The sequence below is a fragment of the Dryobates pubescens genome, chromosome Z (genome assembly GCF_014839835.1).
Source record: "Dryobates pubescens isolate bDryPub1 chromosome Z, bDryPub1.pri, whole genome shotgun sequence".
Lineage (NCBI taxonomy): Eukaryota > Metazoa > Chordata > Aves > Piciformes > Picidae > Dryobates > Dryobates pubescens.
The window spans coordinates 964050-987048 of record NC_071657.1 but is presented as its reverse complement, the minus strand read 5'-3'; the positions used below and the strand labels follow the sequence as shown (position 1 = coordinate 987048).

General features: G+C 52.7%; 1 protein-coding gene across 1 annotated transcript in view; it reads right to left on the bottom strand.

Moving 5' to 3' along the window:
- The window catches only part of MYO5B (myosin VB), a 255509-nt gene that overhangs the window by 19560 nt on the left and 212950 nt on the right, over positions 1–22999 (bottom strand). The window contains exons 30-33 of the mRNA XM_054178698.1: positions 21147–21244; positions 9492–9569; positions 3375–3573; positions 1674–1767 (exon numbers count right to left, since the gene is read on the bottom strand). Of these exons, the coding sequence (XP_054034673.1) occupies positions 1674–1767; positions 3375–3573; positions 9492–9569; positions 21147–21244 (469 nt within the window). The remainder of the gene's footprint in view (positions 1–1673; positions 1768–3374; positions 3574–9491; positions 9570–21146; positions 21245–22999) is intronic.

Sequence of the window (22999 nt, the reverse complement as noted above, 5' to 3'; positions counted from 1 at the left end):
GAAAAACCAGCCAGGCAATGGACAAACACCTCAGCATCCCACCCTCTGACTGGCTGCTGAGCTGAAGCTCTGCAGTGGCACACCATGGAGCCTTCTGCTGCCATCAAAGTTTAATGAAACAGAAGAGGCCAGTGTGCAGGGACTGCAGTGCTCAGCAGCCTGCTGCATGCAAATGACACTGGGACCAGCTGTGCTGGCTCTGGAAACCCTCCACTCTTCAGCCTAACTTCACATCATGCCTTGTTTGCAGGAATTAGCTCATCAGGACAAGGTGCTGTGATTCAGTCTCAGGGCCTCCAGAGAATGGGAAGCTCCTTCTATGCAGTACAGATGCCACAGAACACAGTTCTGGTGTTCTGTGATCACAGGGAGCATACAATATATTTTATTGCTACCTGGGTTTAATTCCTCCAAAAAAACACACAACCAACCAGCCAACAAAACCCCAAACAAATAAAAGAGGCCAGATCAGCTGTGAGCTCCTGGTTCTCTCTCTCTGATCTGGACAGGTTGAATTGAAGGACCAAAACCAGTAGGATGAGGCTCAACAAGCTCAAGTGCTGGGTCTTGCTCTTGGATCACAAGTTGCACCTGCAGTGCTCCAGGCTTGGGCCAGAGTGGCTGGAAGCTGCCCAGCACAAAAGGACCTGGAGGGATTGGTAGACATCCAGATGAAGATGAGCCAGGGGGTGCCCAGGTGGGCAGGAAGGCCACCAGCATCCTGGCTTGGATCAGCAATGGTGTGGCCAGCAGGAGCAGGGCAGGGATTGTACCCTTGTAATCAACACTGTCGAGGCCCCTCCTTGAATCCTGGTTTCAGTGTTGGGCTCCACAATCCAAGAAGAGCATTGAGGGGCTGGGATGGGTCTAGAGCACAGGTCTTGTGAGGAGCAGCTGAGGCACCTGGGGCTGTTCAGCCTGGTAAAAAGGAAGCTGAGGGGAGACCTTCTGGCTCTCTATAGCTCCCTGACAGGAGGCTGGAGCCAGGTAGGGGTTGATCTCTTCTTCCAAGGAACAAGTGACAGGACAAGAGGAAATGGCCTCAGATAGCACCAGGGGAAGTTTGGACATGAGGAACAATTTCTTCCCCCAACATGGTTGTCAAGGCCTGGCCCAGGCTGCCCAGGGCTGTGGTGGAGTCCTCATCCCTTGAGGGTTTTCAAGGCCATGTGGATGTTGTGCTGAGGGACATGGTTTAGGGGTGACCTGGCAGTGTTGTGGTAAGGGTGGCCTTGAGGATTGTAAAGGTCTCCTCCAACCAATGCAATTTTGTGATTCTGTGATTCTCTGCTTGGGTCACAGTCTTGAAAGCAAGGAAAGCAGGAAGGCTTCCTGCAGTACTCTCCCATTGCAGGTGCACCAAGCATCAATCTGATAACTCCAGCAAGAACTTGTCCCTCATCACATCATGGACCTTCTTTCAGGCAGGCCAAGTTCAGCCACTTTGACAAGCTAAAACTACAGCAGCACAGCTCTGCTTCCTCAAGTGCAGCCTAAGCATGACCCAGGAGCTTCATCTGGACTTTCAGTTCCCTGCTGTCCCACCAGGGATGAGCTCAGTGCCAGTTAAATGCCAGAATGAGCAAAATCTTCCTCTGACAGAAAGCTGAAAAGGAAAGCCTGCAGCCCAGAGTGCTGTTCTCTACCCCATTGTCCCCCAAAAGCTAAATCACCTTCAAAATCTTGGACCTTCTTCATGAAAATCTTCAGCTGCTTCTTCAGCTTCTTTTCGTTCTTTTCCAACCTCTCCAGCGTCTCTTTAAGCTCCTGAAAAACAGAAGGATGCATGGGGCTAGGAAAGAAAATGTAGCCCAAGAACAACTCATCTGAGGTGGGTCTGAGGCTGCAGTCCAGCTGCACCTCTTTTGTGCACCACTATGGCATGGTGTCAGCATGTGGGCCAAAGAAGAGCCCTCTTATTTCTGGGCTGCTCAGAGAGACCCTTCCCTACCCCACAAAGACTAGGTCACAACAACCCCATGAACACTCCAGGCTTGGGGCAGGGTGGATGGAAAGCTGCCTAGTGGAAAAGGCCCTGGGGGTGCTGGGTGCCAGCAGCTGAAGATGAGCCAGGAGGTGCCCAGGTGGGCAGGAAGGCCACCAGCCGCCTGGCCTGGAGCAGCAGTGGTGTGGCCAGCAGGAGCAGGACAGGGATTGTCCCCTTGTATTGGGCACTGCTGAGGCCACAGCTTGAGTACTGCATTCAGGTTTGGGTTCCTCACTCCAAGAAGGACATTGAGGAGTTGGAGCAAGTCCAGAGAAGGGCAATCAAGCTGGGGAAGGGGCTGGAGAGCAGGGCTGGTGAGGAGCAGCTGAGGGAGCTGGGGGTGTTGAGCCTGGAGAAGATGAGGCTGAGGAGAGGCCTTCTGGCTCTCTACAGCTCCCTGAAAGGAGGCTGGAGCCAGGTGGGTATGGGCTCTTCTGCCATCTAACAAGTTATAGGACAAGAGGAAATGGCCTCAAATTGCTCCAGGGGAGGTTTAGGTTGGATATGAGGAACAGTTTCTTCCCTGAAAGGGTTGTCAAGGCCTGGGAGAGGCTGCCCAGGGCAGCAGTGGGGCTCTGGAGTGGTTTCAAAGCCATGCAACTGTGGTGCTGAGGGACTTTCTAGTGGTGACCTGGCAGTGCTGGGTTCATGGTAGGACTCTGATCTTAAAGGTCTCCTCCAACCAAAACGATTCTGATTCCCTGACTGGGGAGGTTGTGTGCCTGCTTTTTCTAGATGCAGCCTGCAGCAGGCAGTGCTCACAACAAACTGCTGGCTGTTAATCACAACTAAACAGTTCCAACACTCTTTAGACACTAGAGATGTGGAGGAAGGCAAGAAGCCCTTAGCTGAAGTGAGGAGGGGCCAAGGTTCACTCCAGGCTTTGCACCACAGGTACAGGATGTGAGAAAGGGGAAAGCCATGACCACCCAGCTCTGCTTTTGGGAATGGCAGCTGCCCACTCCCAGTAAATGCCAGCAAGAAGCAAGGACTGTGCTGCACCTGAAATCAAACAGTGGTCCCCAACGAGCTCATTTGGGAGGCAGTGCCACAAATTAGGCTTAAAAAAAAAAAAGAAAGAGGATGAAAAATGTAAAATCAGATCTCTGTGGAGCCACAGAGCCACTGAAGAGCAGACAGCAGCTCAAGGCCAAGTCCCACTGCTCTCAGCTCCACCAGGGGGAATCACACAATCATTCTGGTTGGCAAAGAACTTAAGAGATCATTGAGTCCAACCAGCTGATGCTGCAGCATCCTGCAGAGAGTTGAGGAGGGGTGGAAGAAACCCCAGTGCCTTCTCCTGCCCTTCACATTTCCTACCTCCTTCCTCTCAAGGCCTTTTCCTTTTACCTCTTCCTCTGGCAGTGTTTTGCCTGCAGCCTCTTACCAGATTTTCGTTGGTGAGATGTCCGATTTCCTGCTGAAGTCCAAACTCCACCTGGACCTCTGGAGACAACTGCAGGCTCTGCAGGAAAGCCTGCTGCTGTTTCTCCAGCTCCTCTTGCATGGCATCCACCTGGTTTCTCAGAGCTTCCATCTCCTCCTCGTGCTCTCTTCTCTGCTCCTGGAGCTGTGCCTCCAGCAACCTGAGAAAAGGGCCAGACCACTCATCCTGTGGGCTCAGCACCCTGTTGGTAACCACTGTCTTGACTTTAGATCCTTCAAAGCCAGGCAGCTTGGGTTCCCTGGGCAACCTCCCCATCAACCTGACACGAGCAAAGAACTTCTGTGGCCACTATTGCCACATTAGAGCTGTTGATTGACCTATTACAGACTAAACACTTTTGAAAACAGAGACATGAGACCAAGAGTTTGTTGGGGGTTGGGGTTTGTATCTCTTAGATAAAAGGCAGGGAAAAAAATCCAAGAGTGGTTTGGGTTTTTATGTCCTGCAACTTTACCACTAATTTGGGTTCCTTGACTCACAGTCTCACAGTATCACCAAGGTTGGGCAAGACCTCAAAGATCATCCAGTCCAAGCTGTCACCACAGACCTCATGACCAGACCATGGCACCAAGTGCCACATCCAATCCCCTCTTCAACACCTCCAGGGATGGGGACTCCACCACCTCCCTGGGCAGCACAGCCCAATGGCCAAGCTCTCCCTTCTACGAAGAATTTCTTCCTCACCTCCAGCCTAAACCTCCCCTGGCACAGCTTGAGACTGTGTCCTCTTGTTCTGGTGCTGCTTGCCTGGGAGAAGAGACCAACCCCCACCTGGCTACAACCTCCCTTTAGGGAGATGGAGAGAGCAATGAGGTCTCCCCTGAGCCTCCTCTTCTGCAGGCTAAGCAACCCCAGCTCCCTCAGCCTCTCCTCACAGGGCTGTGCTCAAGGCCTCTCCCCAGCCTTGTTGCCCTTCTCTGGACACCTTCAAGTCTCTCAATGTCCTTCTTAAGCTGAGGAGCCCAGAACTGGACACAGGACTCAAGGTGTGGCCTAACCAGTGCTGATCACAGGGCACAATGACCTCCCTGCTCCTGCTGGCCACACTGTTCCTAATACAGGCCAGGATGCCATTGGGCCTCTTGGCCACCTGGGCACACTGCTGGCTCATGTTTAGGCAGGTGTCAATCAGCACCCCCAGGTGCCTCTCTGTTTGGCAGCTCTCAGCCACTCTGACCCCAGCCTGTAGCTCTGCCTGGGGTTGCTGTGGCCAAAGTGCAGCCCCTGGCACTTGGACTTGTTGAATGCCATCCTGTTGGCCTCTGCACATCTGTCCAGTGGGTCGAGGTCCCTCTGCAGAGCCTTTCCACCCTCTAACTGACCAACATCTGCTCCCAGCTTGCTGTCATCTGCTGATGACTCAATCCCCTCATCCAGATCATCAATGAAGATGTTAAAGAGGATGGGGCCCAGTACTGATCCCTGGGGCACACCACTGGTGCCTGGCTGCCAGCTGGCTGTGGCACCATTCACCACCACTCTCTGGGCTCAGCCTCCAGCCAGTTCCTAACCCAGCACAGAGTGTTGCAGTCCAAGCCAGGGGCTGACAGCTTAGCCAGGAGTTTGCTGTGGGGGATGGTGTCAAAGGCCTTGCTGAAGTCCAGGTAGACATCCACAGGCCTCCCCACTCTTCCCATTCCCTCAAAGCAAACATATGGCAAGAAAGTGGTGCAGATCAATGCCTGCAGCATCAGTTCTGGTGCTCACCTCCTCCCAGACATCAGTTCTGGCTCCTGGAAACTGAGCTGTGTGTCTTGCAAAGAGCCCCACAGGGCTGGACTGCCCACAGGCTCCACTTCCTACTGCTGGGAGTTCCCCAAAAGGCAGAAGCTGGAACACTTTGCTCCCTCCTAGCTGCTTGCAGAGCTGATAGTTATCTTTGCTTAAAAAGCAGGATATTTGTGTCTACCTCAATCTTAACTCATGAACTACCTGCAGAGAGCTATGCACAAGGCCATCCTGACCAGCTCCTGCTTTCATCATCCTTGCTGACCTCACCAGGACTCTTCAGCAGTGGGTAAGACATTGGTTTTCTTCTACTCCATGACATAAAAATGGCAATGCAGTGATACAGAGCTGACAGAAGTCACCAAAATGGCCTTCCTCCCACTCTGAGGTGCTTACTCAACTTTTTCTCCAGCAATCCCTCCTGCTACCCTCTCCTACCTCCTTTTCCCTGTACCAGATCCCCTTCCAGCCTTGCTCTGACAAGCCCAGGGGAGAAATGTTGAGCTAAAGGGTTACTAAGGTATTTATTTAGAACATTACCCTGCCATCAGCTAAACCCTCATTAATCCAGTGGAGGAATGATTCATCACTGAGACATTAACTGCCCTCCTGTGCTGAAAATCGTGGCAAGAGGCATGGAGATTGATTTTTTATAAGGCTCTCTTCTACCCCCTGCTTAATGGAAATCTCCTTCTGAGGACTCCAGCTCTCTCAAGAACAGTAAAAGGAGTGACTGCAGAAGGATGAGGAACAGCCACCAAGACAGAACCCAGGTTGCACAGGGTGACTGTGGCAAAGAGGAAGAGGACCAAGGCCATGTCATTGCTGTACCCAATGGAGGGACTCTGTGGGCACAGATGCAGACACCACACAGGTGGCTCAGGCATCAGATGCAAACAGCAACCCTCAAAGCTGAGGAAGTCCCTGGTGCTGGGTGCTTAGCATTTATCCCAGAGCATCCACAGACATGGAGCAAGGTCCTGCACCTGAGCTGAGACAACCCCTGGTATCAACCCAGGCTGGGGATGCAGGGCTGGAGAGCAGCCCTGTGGAGACAGGACTTGGGGGTGCTGGGGGTGCAGAGCCACCTGGCTCTATTCTCTCTCCCACCAGGACAGAGCCAGGCTCCATCCTGAGCCTAGACTGCTAAGGCATTTGAGCCAAGCCTGGAGTGCTAAGGCTACTTGAGTGCACCCTCAGGAAGTCTGCAGGTGATGCCAAGCTGAGTGGTGGCACCAACACAGGATGCATCCAGAGGGACCTAGACAAGCTGGAGAAGTGGCCTGTGTGAGCCCCATGAAGTTCAACAAGGACAACTGCAAGGTCCTGCACCTGGGTTGGGGCAATGCCTGCTGTCAACACAGGATGGGGATGCAGGGCTGGAGAGCAGCCCTGTGCAGAAGGCCTTGGGGGTGCTGGGGGTGCAGAGCTGGCCAGGAGCTGGCACCAAGCACTGCCAGCCCAGAGCCAGCCCTGTGCTGGGCTGATCCCCAGCAGTGTGGGCAGCAGGGGCAGGGAGGGGATTCTGCCCCTCTGCTGGGCTCTGCTCACACCCCCCCTGCAGTGCTGGGGCAGCTCTGGAGTGCTCAGCACAGACAGGGAGCTGCTGGAGCAGGGCCAGAGGAGTCCACAGCAATGCTGGCAGGGCTGGAAGGGCTCTGCTGGGAGGCTCCAGGCTGAGAGGGTTGGCCTTGGGCAGCCTGGAGAAGAGAAGGCTCCAGGGAGACCTTCTGGTGGCCTTTCAATGCTTAGATGGACCTAGAAGAAAGCTGGGGAGAGACTTTTTACATAGAATACATAGAATACATAGAATAAACCAGGTTGGAAGAGACCTTCAAGATCACCGCGTCCAACCCATCAACCAATCCAACACCGCCCAAGCAACTAACCCACAGCACCAAGCACCCCATCAAGTCTTCTCCTAAAAACCTCCAGGGATGGTGACTCCACCACCTCCCCAGGCAGCCCATTCCAATGTGCAATCACTCTTTCTGTATAGAACTTTTTTCTAACATCCAGCCTGAACCTCCCCTGGCGCAGCCTGAGACTGTGTCCTCTTGTTCTGGTACTGCTTGCCTGGGAGAAGAGACCAACATCCGTCTGTCTACAACCTCCCTTCAGGTAGTTGTAGAGAGCAATAAGGTCACCCCTGAGTCTCCTCTTCTCCAGGCTAAGCAACCCCAGCTCCCTCAGCCTCTCCTCGTAGGGCTTATGTTCCAAACCCCTCACCAACTTTGTTGCTCTTCTCTGGACTCGTTCCAGCAAGTCAACCTCCTTCCTAACCTGAGGGGCCCAGAACTGGACACAGGACTCGAGGTGCGGCCTAACCAGTGCAGTGTACAGGGGCAGAATGACCTCCCTGCTCCTGCTGGCCACACTCTTCCTGATGCAGGGCCTGTTAAGATCAGTCTCAGGCTGCGCCAGGGGAGGTTCAGGCTGGGTGTCAGGAAAAAGTTCTATACAGAAAGAGTGATTGCACATTGGAATGGGCTGCCTGGGGAGGTGGTGGAGTCACCATCACTGGAGGTGTTCAGGAGGAGACTTGACGGGGTGCTTGGTGCCGTGGGTTAGTTGTTTAGGTGGTGTTGGATTGGTTGATGGGTTGGACGTGGTGATCTTGAAGGTCTCTTCCAAGCTGGTTTATTCTATGTATTCTATGTATATTCTATTCTAAGATGAGGGAGAAAAGAGGGAGACTGAGAGTGGAGAGAAGGGAGAAATGTTTTTGAGCCTGAGGGTGGTGAGAGCCTGTGCCAGGCTGCCCAGAGAGGTGGGAGATGTCCCATCCCTGGCAGCATGGCAGGTGAGGCTGTCTGGGGCAGTGAGCAACCTGCTCTAGTTGCAGATGTCCTGCTGACTGCAGTGGGGTTGGACTGGATGAGCTTTAAAGGTTCCCTTCTGACTCAAACCATTTGATTCAGTGGGGGCAAACAAATCTACAACTCTCATCAAGTCCACTGGGAAATTCATGGAGATTTACATCTGTGAACTGCTTCCCTGCAGGAACAATTAAGCAGGGGGGGAGGAGGGGAGGGAGGGGTGTGTGTTATAAGGCTTGTATAAAAACCCATATGCTTTTTATGGAAGGTTTCTGGGTGAAAAACATTGCTTTTTCTGTTGTTGTTCTTTCAAGATCCAAACAACTCCAGCTGCACACACATTTTCCAGCAGGAGACAGAAAAGCACCTCTTGCAACTACAGCAACATGGGCAGTAACAGAGCCAGCCTGGTAATCATCTTGTCAGGAATTATGTTCCTAAGAGGCTGTGAACACACAAGCTCAGCATGGAGTAAGTATTTAAGCACTTAATTCTCATTTTATTTCCTCATGTGGGCTCAGGATGAACTGTGAGCCACCCCCAGAACAACACAATCCTTCCATGAACTTGGCTTCCTACACTGCTTTGAAAAGCAAATGAACCACCTCTGCTGTCCTTCCTGTGAACAGCTGGCTGTCCTCTGACCACTTCAGATGACTTTCTGCCATGCTTTATTTTCCCTCCTCTTCTCTACAGTGCTCTCAGCCAGCTCTTTCCCCACTGTTTTTATTAAAAGCATACATATTCAAGGTTTGCAGCCACCCTGCAGGAGAGCACAGGCTGGTTAACATTTAAATATCTCCTCTTTCAAGCACCAGGTTGAACCAGGAGAAGAATCCAGGAGTCTTCTGCCTTGCTTTCCTGACTGTTTGTGAGTCTCAGCATTCATGAGCTTGGAGGTAAGACATCACTACAGAATGACCAACACCTCCAGAGGATATGGAGGTTGCAGGTATGGCTCCAAGGTGCCCCACTGGGCTATTTGCCCACCAGACCATGCTGCTGAAGGATGGCACTGAGTGCCCACCATGCACTTTCCTCCTCATACCTAGGAGCATGCAAAATGGGAGCATGCAAAGCAGGCAGCATCACAAGCACAGGGACTCCCGTTATGGGATGTTAAGGATTGAGAGGAAATACTTCAGGGAGGTGCATGGGGGAAAAAACCCATCTAAAATGGGGTTTTCTGGGGGGGCTTCCTGGAGTTCACAGCTTCCCAACACCTTTATCATGTAGCAAGGTAACCATTCTTACTGAAGCACAGCCCAGGCATTGCTGACCATCAGCAATGCCCAATTAGCATCACATCAACTCCTCTGAATATTAGTGAGGGTCTCAAATCCCCAGTTTGCCCCAGCTGCCCCCAGAGAGGAGACAACAGGCCCCACAGAGGACAAAGGGTCCTAGAGAGGACAACAGGATAGCAGTAGAGGAAGAGAAAGAAGCCAAAGAGCAAGCAAAAAGCAGGAGAGAGGAGAGGAAGCAATGAGTGCAAAAGGAAGTGTTTGACCTGGCAACTTGCTTCAGGCCTTGATAAGCCAGCCCAAGCTCCCCATCTTCATTGAGGTACCCCCAGTCCTCAGTCTTGCTAGAAATAAAGGACAGAAAAGGAAACAAGAGGACAGAGAAAGAGAAAAGGTCAGCTGCCAAAGAAGGGGAAAAGGTGGAGAACCAACATACATGTCATTAGCATTCTTTTAAAGCACACCTTCATTGCTTTTTCCACCATGGTGAAGGAGAGCCATGCCCTCGTCACAGCCTGGAGGACAACCACCCTGAACTCGTGGAGCTTCTCCTCTCTCCTCAGCTGTGTGGTGTATCCTCATGCAGCTTTTTCCTCCCTGACCCACCACACCAGCATGGGAATCCAAAACCTTTCAGACTAGAAGGGACCCTCACAGATCACTCAGTCCAACCCCCTGGCAGGTTATCATCATCCCTGAGATGTTCCAACTCCTGGAAGCCAGAACCTGAGTTTTCTTTTCTTGCATGGCTAAACTCTTTCCCATTTAGCATCACAGAATCGTTTTGGTTGCAAGACAGAGTGAGAGAGTTGGGGCTGCTCAGTCTGGAGAGGAGAAGGCTCCCAGGAGACCTCATTGTGGCCTTCCAGGATCTGAAAAGGGGTACAAGAAAGCTGGGGAGGGACTTTGGAGGGTGTCAGGGAGGGATAGGGCTGGGGGGAATGGAGCAGAACTAGAAGTGGGGAGATTGAGATTGGCTGTGAGGAAGAAGTTGTTGCCCATGAGGGTGGTGAGAGCCTGGCACAGGCTGCCCAGGGAGGTGGTGGAAGCCTCCTGCCTGGAGGTGTTTGCAGCCAGGCTGGATGTGGCTGTGAGCAACCTGCTGCAGTGTGAGGTGTCCCTGCCCATGGCAAGGGGGTTGGAACTGGCTGAGCCTTGAGGTCCCTTCCAGCCCTGACAATTCTATGATTCAAGATCATCAAGTCCCACCACAAACCCAGCACTACCAGGTCACCACTAACCCACATCCCTCATCAGCACAGCTACATGCCTATGAAAGCCCTCCAGGGATGGGGACTCCACCACTGCCATGGTAAGCTTCTTCCAGGCCTTGCCAATCCTTCCCACAGAGAATTATTTCCTAAGGTCCAACTTACTCCTCCCCTGGCACAACTGGATCCTCACTATTCATGACACAAAATTAGCCTGGGAACCCCCACGGGATGAGCAGCACTTAGGTTGGACTCGATGATCTCCAAGGTCTTTTCCAACCTGGTCAGTTCTATTCTATTTTCCCCTGGATAATCTTGGACTGCCACCTCTTTTCCCATCATAGGCCTAGTGGCAAAGGAGGAGAGCAGCTCCAGAGGGTGCCAGTGTCCTAAGATAAGGCAGGCCTGGGAAATAAGCACTCAGCCTGTGTCCACCTGACTGAAGCACTGGCTCAAAAACCATCGAGATCCCCTTCTCCCAGTTTTCATATTGACCAAGACATTAAAAGTCAATAGCAGCCCTTTTTAGCTAATTAGATTAATTACTATGTGCCAAGATAATTTCCTAAAATGCTGGCTGGGTCCTTCTCTCAATTAAGGCTGAAAGGAGTTGAGAGGACATGACTCACAGCTTCCTCTCTCCTTTCTCCTTATCTTGGAGGTACAGGACCAGGAGAGCAGCTGGTGACCTGCAGCTGGCAAACTGCCTTCTCTGAACCATGGAATGGTTTGGGTTGGAAGGGACCTTCAAAGCTCATCCAGTCCAACTACCCTGCAGTCAGCAGGGACATCTGCAGCCAAAGCAGGTTGCTGAGTCCCTTCATGATTCAGAGTAATTCCCACTCAAAGTCCTCCTTCCCCTCCTCCAAAGAGCTTAAAGGAGGTGCTGGTACACCAAACCCCAGGGATGTGAATTCAGGTATCTTCAGATAATGACCTGCCCTTCATAAAGGGAAAGGTGCATTTCATTTTCAAACACAGACAGGAGATTCCTCACTAACTGATGAAACACAACCTAATGCCTCTCACAGATGAGATACAGGAGGGAGTGGGAAGGAGTGATAAGAGCAGCCACATTTGAGTGGTGAGAAGAGATAGGAATCCTTTCCTTGATGGCCTTTCCACAGAATCCCAGCATGGTGAGGTTGGAAGGGAGCTCTGCAGATCACCCAGTCCCTGCTCCAGCAGGGCACCCACAGCAGCTTGCCCAGCAACACAGTACCCAGCGGGGGTTGGAAGCTCTCCACACCAGGACACTCCACAACCTCTCTGGGCAGCCTGCTCCAGCCCTCCAGCACCCTCACAACAAAAAACTTTCTCCTCCTGCTCAAATGCAACCTCCTGGGTTCCACTTTGTGCCCCTTGCCCCTTGTGCTGTCCCTGGGCACCACTGAGCAGAGCCTGGCCCCAGCCCCTTGCCCCCCAGCCTTTATCTCTTGCTGAGCATTGCTCAGCTCCCCTCTGGGGCTGCTCTGCTCCAGGCTCCACAGTCCCAGGGGCTCTCAGCCCTTGCTCCTCACAGAGAGGCTCCAGGGCCCCTCAGCATATTTGTAACTCCTGCTGGACTCTGTCCAGTAGTTCCCTGCCTCTAATGAACTGGGGAGCCCAGAACTGGACAGAGGACTCCAGATGTGGCCTCCCTGGACAGAGTAGAGGAGGAAGAGATCTTCCCTCTGTGATCTGCTGTCTGCACTCTTCCTTCATGCAGAAGCAGCAACTGCAAACACAATCTTCCAGGTGAAGCCAGCGTCAGCCATTCAGTGTGCAGCTTGCAGGTGGGAAGTACTGAGGAGGAAGGAAAAACAACCCAGGACCCAGGTACTCTACAGAAACCACTTGGAAGTTAATCACAGGAGTTAATTTCAAAGCCTAAGCCTGATCTGCTTTGAGCTGCCTGGTGATTATCTCAAACATCATCACCTCCTCTTTTGTTGACTTTACATTTCCACCAAGATCAAACAGGCTTGGAAGAAAGACCCCAAGACCTGAAAGGGGCAACAAAGCTTTACATTCAGTTAGTGAAGCAAGAAATTAGCTGGAGAGTAACTTGATGCTCTTCCCTTCAGCAGCTGAAATGCAGCAAGGGGAGGGGGGGGGAGGGGGAAAGGGAAGGAAAAAAAGGCTGAGTTCACCTTATTTTGAAGGGGCTGCTTTGAATTCTAATTTCCCCTTGAACTGGCATCAAAAGGCTTTCCAGGAGAGCAGTGTGGAGAAGGAGAGTCAATAGGTGGGCAGGGTTAGCAGCACCTGGCAGTTACCCCTGTTTTCCTCCTGCTGTATTTAAAAGCTCTAGGTTATACAGCCACAGAGGGAACAGAAGGTCTATTTCCCACCTGGCTCTATTCTCTCTCCCACCAGGACAGAGCCAGGCTCCATCCCGAGCCTAGACTGCTAAGGCATTTGAGCCAAGCCTGGAGTGCTAAGGCTACTTGAGTGCACCCTCAGGAAGTCTGCAGGTGATGCCAAGCTGAGTGGTGGCACCAACACAGGATGCATCCAGAGGGACCTAGACAAGCTGGAGAAGTGGCCTGTGTGAGCCCCATGAAGTTCAACAAGGACAACTGCAAGGTCCTGCACCTGGGTTGGGGCAATGCCTGCTGTCAGCACAGGATGGGGATGCAGGGCTGGAGAGCAGCCCTGTGCAGAAGGCCTTGGGGGTGCTGGGGGTGCAGAGCTGGCCAGGAGCTGGCACCAAGCACTGCCAGCCCAGAGGCAGCCCTGTGCTGGGCTGATCCCCAGCAGTGTGGGCAGCAGGGGCAGGGAGGGGATTCTGCCCCTCTGCTGGGCTCTGCTCAGACCGCCCCTGCAGTGCTGGGGCAGCTCTGCAGTGCTCAGCACAGCCAGGGAGCTGTTGGAGCAGGGCCAGAGGAGGCCACAGCAATGCTGGCAGGGCTGGAAGGGCTCTGCTGGGAGGCTCCAGGCTGAGAGAGTTGGCCTTGGGCAGCCTGGAGAAGAGAAGGCTCCAGGAACACCTTCTGGTGGCCTTGCAATGTTCAAATGGACCTAGAAGAAAGCTGGGGATAGAGGCCTGTTGTGAGAGGCCAAGGGGTGATGGTTTGAACTGAAAGAAGGAGATTGAGAGTGGAGAGAAGGCAGAAATGTTTGAGGCTGAGGGTGGTGAGAGCCTGTGCCAGGCTGCCCAGAGAGGTGGGAGCTGCCCCATCCCTGGCAGCATTGCAGGTGAGGTTGTTTGGGGCTGTGAGCAACCTGCTCTGGTTGGGGATGTCCCTGCTGACTGGAGTGGGGTTGGACATCCAAGGTTCCTCCCAGTCTGACCTCCTCTGCTTTTTGCCATGATGACTTCATTCCAGGAGGGACTCAAGGCTGGAACATGGCTTTCCCACATGGGTCAGGCCTGCCTGATGGAAGGGCATCCACCCTGCTTAGAAACCACCCACAGAGTCAGAGCTGCCTGGGTAAGGAGAAACAGGAGTGCTTCTTGCAGCACAGGTGGGAGCAAGCAGTGGCCCTTGCTTATTAATCCCACTTGAGAATTGCAAGCCCACCAGGAAAGGTCTCCCTGAAAACATTTATTGATCATGATTAGAAAGGGAAAGCAGTTTTATTCCTCATGGGGACAGAGCTGCCTAAGCCCAAATGCAGGTTTGTGCTGAGGGGAAGGAATGTTAATTGCTATCGACCAGAACAGAGATCAATGCTCCCCAAGCATTGTTTTCATCTTGTTGATTGCCATCGAGTGGTCTACAGCTGATAAACCAACCCAAAACACAGACTGAAGGCAGGGAGATCCATAGAAGGGGGAAGGTGGTGGTGACTAACAAGCCAATGGATTAATCACTGCAGAAAATGAGGGTGATTGCAGAGCTTCAGCTGCTGTAGCACACGAGCTGAGCTCCAGACAAGGTTCTGGAAACCAGGATGGTGAAGAAGAAGGATCAGAGTCCCCCAGCAGCTGTGGGTGCCCTGCTTGAGCAGGGTGGCTTGGACTGGATGATCTCCAGAGGTCCCTTCCAACTCCCACCATGCTGGGACTCGGTGAAAGCTGGGCCTGATAATGGCTTCTCTCATTCCACAGCAGTGCCCACAGCTCCAGGAGAAGGTGGGCAGACACTAGGTGATTAAGTTACACAATCCCATACCCTGCAGTAGCCAGGACACTGAGCCCCTCTGATGTACTGCCAGAAAGGTGATGGTTACATCCATCCTCACCACCTGCGCTGCAGCAGGGGCAGGAACTGCACCAGCAAGTTCCCCTCAGGAGAGCAAACATTTCCTGGTAACAAGCTGAAAAACATTCCAAACACTGATCCTGATCCAGACAGAAATGGATGTGCAGGTGACAAGAGAGTCATGAGAGTGATGGACCCCAAGTCTTCCTACTCCTCAAGGTCACCAGCCTCTTCTCCTAGAGCTTCCCCAATGTTGTACTCACAGAGATCTCCACAGCTTCTCCTAGAGCCTCCCCAATGTTGTACTCACAGAGATCTCCACAGCTTCTCCTAGAGCTTCCCCAATGTTGTACTCACAGAGATCTCCACAGCTTCTCCTAGAGCTTCCCCTATGTTGTACTCACAGAGAGATCTCCACAGCTTCTCCTAGAGCTTCCCCTATGTTGTACTCACAGAGAGATCTCCACAGCTTCTCCTAGAGCCTCCCCAATGTTGTACTCACAGAGATCTCCACAGCTTCTCCTAGAGCCTCCCCAATGTTGTACTCACAGAGATCTCCACAGCTTCTCCTAGAGCTTCCCCAATGTTGTACTCAGAGAGAGATCTCCACAGCTTCTCCTAGAGCTTCCCCAATGTACTCAGAGATCTCCACAGCTTCTCCTAGAGCCTCCCCAATGTTGTACTCAGAGAGATCTCCACAGCTTCTCCTAGAGCCTCCCCAATGTTGTACTCACAGAGATCTCCACAGCTTCTCCTAGAGCTTCCCCAATTGTGTACTCACAGAGAGATCTCCACAGCTTCTCCTAGAGCCTCCCCAATGTTGTACTCACAGAGATCTCCACAGCTTCTCCTAGAGCCTCCCCAATGTTGTACTCAGAGAGATCTCCACAGCTTCTCCTAGAGCCTCCCCAATGTTGTACTCACAGAGATCTCCACAGCTTCTCCTAGAGCCTCCCCAATGTTGTACTCAGAGAGAGATCTCCACAGCTTCTCCTAGAGCTTCCCCAATGTACTCAGAGATCTCCACAGCTTCTCCTAGAGCCTCCCCAATGTTGTACTCACAGAGATCTCCACAGCTTCTCCTAGAGCTTCCCCAATGTTGTACTCACAGAGAGATCTCCACAGCTTCTCCTAGAGCCTCCCCAATGTTGTACTCACAGAGAGATCTCCACAGCTTCTCCTAGAGCCTCCCCAATGTTGTACTCAGAGAGAGATCTCCACAGCTTCTCCTAGAGCTTCCCCAATGTTGTACTCACAGAGAGATCTCCACAGCTTCTCCTAGAGCCTCCCCAATGTACTCAGAGAGATCTCCACAGCTTCTCCTAGAGCCTCCCCAATGTACTCAGAGATCTCCACAGCTTCTCCTAGAGCCTCCCCAATGTTGTACTCACAGAGAGATCTCCACAGCTTCTCCTAGAGCCTCCCCAATGTACTCAGAGAGATCTCCACAGCTTCTCCTAGAGCCTCCCCAATGTTGTACTCACAGAGAGATCTCCACAGCTTCTCCTAGAGCTTCCCCAATGTACTCAGAGAGATCTCCACAGCTTCTCCTAGAGCCTCCCCAATGTACTCAGAGAGATCTCCACAGCTTCTCCTAGAGCCTCCCCAATGTACTCAGAGATCTCCACAGCTTCTCCTAGAGCTTCCCCAATGTTGTACTCAGAGAGAGATCTCCACAGCTTCTCCTAGAGCTTCCCCAATGTACTCAGATGTCTCCACAGCTTCTCCTAGAGCCTCCCCAATGTTGTACTCAGAGAGATCTCCACAGCTTCTCCTAGAGCCTCCCCAATGTTGTACTCACAGAGATCTCCACAGCTTCTCCTAGAGCCTCCCCAATGTTGTACTCAGAGAGAGATCTCCACAGCTTCTCCTAGAGCCTCCCCAATGTTGTACTCACAGAGAGATCTCCACAGCTTCTCCTAGAGCCTCCCCAATGTTGTACTCAGAGAGAGATCTCCACAGCTTCTCCTAGAGCTTCCCCAATTGTGTACTCACAGAGAGATCTCCACAGCTTCTCCTAGAGCTTCCCCAATTGTGTACTCACAGAGAGATCTCCACAGCTTCTCCTAGAGCCTCCCCAATGTTGTACTCACAGAGATCTCCACAGCTTCTCCTAGAGCCTCCCCAATGTTGTACTCACAGAGATCTCCACAGCTTCTCCTAGAGCCTCCCCAATGTTGTACTCACAGAGATCTCCACAGCTTCTCCTAGAGCCTCCCCAATGTTGTACTCACAGAGAGATCTCCACAGCTTCTCCTAGAGCTTCCCCAATGTTGTACTCACAGAGATCTCCACAGCTTCTCCTAGAGCTTCCCCAATGTTGTACTCACAGAGATCTCCACAGCTTCTCCTAGAGCTTCCCCAATGTTGTACTCACAGAGATCTCCACAGCTTCTCCTAGAGCTTCCCCTATGTTGTACTCACAGAGAGATCTCCACAGCTTCTCCTAGAGCTTCCCCAATGTTGTACTCACAGAGATCTCCACAGCTTCTCCTAGAGCTTCCCCTATGTTGTACTCACAGAGAGATCTCCACAGCTTCTCCTAGAGCTTCCCCAATGTTGTACTCACAGAGAGATCTCCACAGCTTCTCCTAGAGCCTCCCCAATGTTGTACTCACAGAGATCTCCACAGCTTCTCCTAGAGCTTCCCCAATGTACTCAGAGATCTCCACAGCTTCTCCTAGAGCCTCCCCAATGTTGTACTCACAGAGATCTCCACAGCTTCTCCTAGAGCCTCCCCAATGTTGTACTCACAGAGATCTCCACAGCTTCTCCTAGAGCTTCCCCTATGTTGTACTCACAGAGAGATCTCCACAGCTTCTCCTAGAGCCTCCCCAATGTTGTACTCACAGAGATCTCCACAGCTTCTCCTAGAGCCTCCCCAATGTTGTACTCACAGAGATCTCCACAGCTTCTCCTAGAGCCTCCCCAATGTTGTACTCACAGAGATCTCCACAGCTTCTCCTAGAGCCTCCCCAATGTTGTACTCACAGAGAGATCTCCACAGCTTCTCCTAGAGCTTCCCCAATGTTGTACTCACAGAGATCTCCACAGCTTCTCCTAGAGCTTCCCCAATGTTGTACTCACAGAGATCTCCACAGCTTCTCCTAGAGCTTCCCCAATGTTGTACTCACAGAGATCTCCACAGCTTCTCCTAGAGCTTCCCCTATGTTGTACTCACAGAGAGATCTCCACAGCTTCTCCTAGAGCTTCCCCAATGTTGTACTCACAGAGATCTCCACAGCTTCTCCTAGAGCTTCCCCTATGTTGTACTCACAGAGAGATCTCCACAGCTTCTCCTAGAGCTTCCCCAATGTTGTACTCACAGAGAGATCTCCACAGCTTCTCCTAGAGCCTCCCCAATGTTGTACTCACAGAGATCTCCACAGCTTCTCCTAGAGCTTCCCCAATGTACTCAGAGATCTCCACAGCTTCTCCTAGAGCCTCCCCAATGTTGTACTCACAGAGATCTCCACAGCTTCTCCTAGAGCTTCCCCAATGTTGTACTCACAGAGATCTCCACAGCTTCTCCTAGAGCCTCCCCAATGTTGTACTCACAGAGATCTCCACAGCTTCTCCTAGAGCTTCCCCTATGTTGTACTCACAGAGAGATCTCCACAGCTTCTCCTAGAGCCTCCCCAATCTTGTACTCACAGAGATCTCCACAGCTTCTCCTAGAGCCTCCCCAATCTTGTACTCACAGAGAGATCTCCATAGCTTCTCCTAGAGCCTCCTCAATGTTGTACTCACAGAGATCTCCACAGCTTCTCCTAGAGCCTCCCCAGCTTTGCACTCACCCAGGGTAACTAGAGAGATCTCCACTGCTCCTCAGGGCCTCCTCAAGAGGTGAAATGGGTACAAATTCAAACAATGCAGCCCCTGCTGTGGCAGGGAACTGGGAGACATCCAGCACAGACATGATGAACAAAGCTGGTGTCACAGCTACCCATGCACTGCACATCCATCTAGGCAGAATGGATTTCTCACCACACCTTCTGGGCCAACCATGAGGAGAGATTGAGGGAGCTGAAGGCTCTTCAGCTTGGAGAAGAGGAACCTAAGGACTGACCTCATTCCTGTTGATAAAGCTGTGCAGGGTGATGCCCAGAGGCTGGAGCCAGGCTCTGCTGGGGGATGCCCAATGCCAGCACAAAGGGCAGTGGTGGAAGCTGAGGCAGAGGAAGTGCCATGGAAACAGGAGGAAGAATTATTTCCCTGTGAGGGTGACAGAGCCCTGGAGCAGGCTGCCCAGGGGGGGTTGTGTAGTCTCCCTCTGGAGCTATTCCAAACCCACCTGGATGTGTTCCTGTGAGACCTGCTGTAGTTGACCCTGCTCTGGCAGGGGGCTTGGACTGGATGAGCTCTGGAGGTCCCTTGCAGCCACTCACAGTCTGTGACTCCCTGATCCAGTTCTGAAGGACTCAAGCATCTCTTCACACTTGGTCCTGCTGCACCCACAGACAGCCTGCCTCTGCTCATACTCCTACAGGTATGGAGCAGCTCCACATTCAGGCAGGGTCCCTCCCAGCCTGGACTGCTGACAGCCTTCTGCATCCAGCTTACAAGGAGGGAAAGGCTATTAGAAGCTATTGACCCACAGCTCTTGTGAGCACCCTGCTGAGGGCAAATTCTTAAGGGAAAAAAAGCCTGAAGCATGTGTGTCTGTCAAAAGAGAAGGAGATGAACATTCCATTTCCCTGTAAATATTTACTTCATATATTACTTCATATATTACCTTCCCCTTCAATCCACATCCTTTGGGCACTACTCTCTTATTTGATGTCCTCCTGCAAGGACTGATTTAAGGCCTTGCAAAGCATCATGAACTCCTTCACCATATTAAGCCTCTGGACACAAACATGCCAATGAGTTGGGTGTTGCCACAGAATCCAGTGTGGCTTCAGATCATCATCATGGGCTTTTATCTCTGGCAAAATGAGGAGAACCTCACTGACTTCCCAGCACAGCATGAGGACTTACTCAAACTCTTGGATACAAACTGGAAATCAAACTCTTAAACACATCCCCAGACCAGTCCTGATACTGATTATGCACTAGAAGCAAAGCCAAAACCCACTTCTGCTCACTTCCATGTTGGCTGTTCTACCTGCCCAGGATCATAGAAGGGCTTAGGTTGGAAGGGACCTAAGAGATCTGCTCTGAACCATGGGCAGGGACTCCTCTCAACCAGACTCAGCTGCTCAAGGCCTCATCCAGCCTGGCCATGAACACCCCCAGGGCTGCCTGTTCCAGACTCCCACCACCCTCCCACTGAAGAACTTCTTCCTCAGCTCCAGTCTAACCCTGCTCTCCCTCAGCTACAAACCCTTCCCCCTTGGCCTGTGTTGCAGTTTGAGCTGGGTGCCCCCCTGGTGTGTTCACTTCCTGTGTCCAGAAGTCCAGCCCAGAGGGATGGACACAGGACATTGTGTGTATTTCCTACCATGATTCTTTGCACCACTATAAGATCCAGTGCGGGGTCTGGCACCTTCTCTTTGCTTCCTCCTCCGCCAGCCGGTAACTGGGGGAGATGTCTGCTGGCTTTGGGCCTGGCTAGGCCCAAGGCCACAGGGGGATGGGCAGTCTCAGGCCTGGCCAGCTGAGACTAGCCCAGCAGAGGGAGGGGGAAGAAGGAGCCCTGAGGGTCTCGGGTGTACCCTCAGGTGGGGATGGGATGGCTCTGGGTTTGCTTTGGGATCTTTGTCACTGCGCTTTGGGTTCTCTGTAACATTCACTGCTTTCCATTTAAACTTTCATCACTTTTGCAATCCGTTTGTCTGAGTGTTTTATTCCTGCCCGTGGTGGGGAGAGAGGGGGCTGCCTCAACCCAGCACATTCTTGGTAGCAGAGGATGGTTGTAGTGGGGAGGGGGTCTCCCTCTAAACCCACCACAGCCTGTCTCCAGACACCATCATGAAAAGTTCCTCTGCAGCCTTCCTGCAGGATCCCTTCAGCTATTGGCAGGCAGCTCTAAGGTTCCCACAGAGCCTTCTCTTCTCCATACTGAACACCCCCAGCTCCCTCAGCCTGTGCTCACAGCAGAGCTGCTCCAGCCCTTGGATCATCTCTGTGGCCTCCTCTGGCCTCCCTCCAGCAGCTCTGTGTCCTTCTTCTGCTGGGGACACCAGAACTGGAGGCAGGATTGGAGGTGAGGTCTCAGCAGAGCAGAGCCAAGGGGCAGAATCCCCTCTCCTGCCCTGCTGCCCACACTCCTCTGGCTGCAGCCCAGCACACAGCTGCCTGCTGGGCTGCAGGAGGGCACTGCTGGCTCCTGGGGAGCTGCTCAGCACCCAGCACCCCAAGATCTCTTCCTTCAGGGCTGATCTCAGCACCCAGCCTGGATCTGTGCCTGGGATTGAGTATCTCTCCTCTCTTGAGGACACAACGCCCCAGCAACAGCTCCTCACCCACAATACACATCTTTGGTCCCATCTTCATGGCCCATCCTTGACCCAAGGGGCAGAACACAATCCAGAGGCTGGTAACTCTCTAACAGAACATGCCAGTTTTGGTCAGGACCCCTCCTCTGAACACTTTGGTCAGCACCTTGTACAGCTGGAGGAATCCCTGCCACACTTACCGGTTGGTCTCACACATCCCCTGGTAGGCTTCAATCGCGTCCTCCTGGTCGATGTGCTTGTCACTGTTGGGCCAGCTGGCATTGGTGGTGATGCCCTCCTAAATGTGACATGCAAAACACTGCAGCATGACATCCTGCACATCCCCCTCTTGTCTTCCAAAGCACCTGATAACCAACAGCTCCCAACCACCCTCAACAGAGCTTCCCTGGGGTGTCCCTCAGACTGGAGAGCGTCCACAAACTCACTCCTGTGCAAACAGAGCAGCAGAGATTAGGAGATGGAAGAGGGATGCAGTGAAACTGGGAGGCAGATAAGAGGAAGGTGTGAAGTACAACCCAAAACCTTGAGGAATGATAAGGCAGAGAGCTAAAAAGCCCTGGAGAGAGTGTTCAGAAGATATCCTCTTCAATCACAACAGACTCTAAACAAAAGAGCCCTCAAACGAGTGTGATGGGACAGACTCTCCTCTTGCCTTTGAGCTAGAGTAGAATCACATTGCAGCTACAGCAGAAACACATTACATACCCCACCAACAACTGAGCACAACCTGGGCCAGAAGCTCTTTTTCCCCCCACCCCATTTCCTTGCAGAATAAACCAGATGTCACAAAGCATCACCAGGAACATCTCAGGCCACCAAATCTCTGTGCAGGGCTGGAGGTGCTGCTCTCTGGTGGGTATGGGGTACAGGGTCAAACCCATCTCTGTGCAGGGCTGGAGATGCTGCTCTCTGGTGGGTATGGGGTACAGGGTCAAACCCATCCCTGTGCAGGGCTGGAGATGCTGCTCTCTGGTGGGTATGGGGTACAGGGTCAAACCCATCTCTGTGCAGGGCTGAAGATGCTGCTCTCTGGTGGGGTATGGGGTACAGGGTCAAACCCATCTCTGTGCAGGGCTGGAGATGTTGTTCTCTGGTGGGTATGGGGTACAGGGTCAAACTCATCTCTGTGCAGGGCTGGAGATGCTCTCTGGTGGGTATGGGGTACAGGGTCAAACCCATCTCTGTGCAGGGCTGGAGGTGCTGCTCTCTGGTGGGTATGGGGTACAGGGTCAAACTCATCTCTGTGCAGGGCTGGAGATGCTCTCTCTGGTGGGTATGGGGTACAGGGTCAAACCCATCTCTGTGCAGGGCTGGAGATGCTCTCTGGTGGGTATGGGGTACAGGGTCAAACCCATCTCTGTGCAGGGCTGGAGATGCTGTTCTCTGGTGGGTATGGGGTACAGGGTCAAACCCATCTCTGTGCAGGGCTGGAGATGCTGCTCTCTGGTGGGTTTGGTGTACAGGGTCAAACTCATCTCTGTGCAGGGCTGGAGATGCTGCTCTCTGGTGGGTATGGGGTACAGGGTCAAACCCATCTCTGTGCAGGGCTGGAGATGCTGTTCTCTGGTGGGTATGGGGTACAGGGTCAAACCCATCTCTGTGCAGGGCTGGAGATGCTGCTCTCTGGTGGGTATGGGGTACAGGGTCAAACCCATCTCTGTGCAGGGCTGGAGATGCTGCTCTCTGGTGGGTATGGGGTACAGGGTCAAACCCATCTCTGTGCAGGGCTGAAGATGCTGCTCTCTGGTGGGTATGGGGTACAGGGTCAAACCCATCCCTGTGCAGGGCTGGAGATGCTGTTCTCTGGTGGGGTATGGGGTACAGGGTCAAACCCATCCCTGTGCAGGGCTGGAGATGCTGTTCTCTGGTGGGTATGGGGTACAGGGTCAAACCCATCTCTGTGCAGGGCTGGAGATGCTGCTCTCTGGTGGGTATGGGGTACAGGGTCAAACCCATCTCTGTGCAGGGCTGGAGATGCTGCTCTCTGGTGGGTATGGGGTACAGGGTCAAACCCATCTCTGTGCAGGGCTGA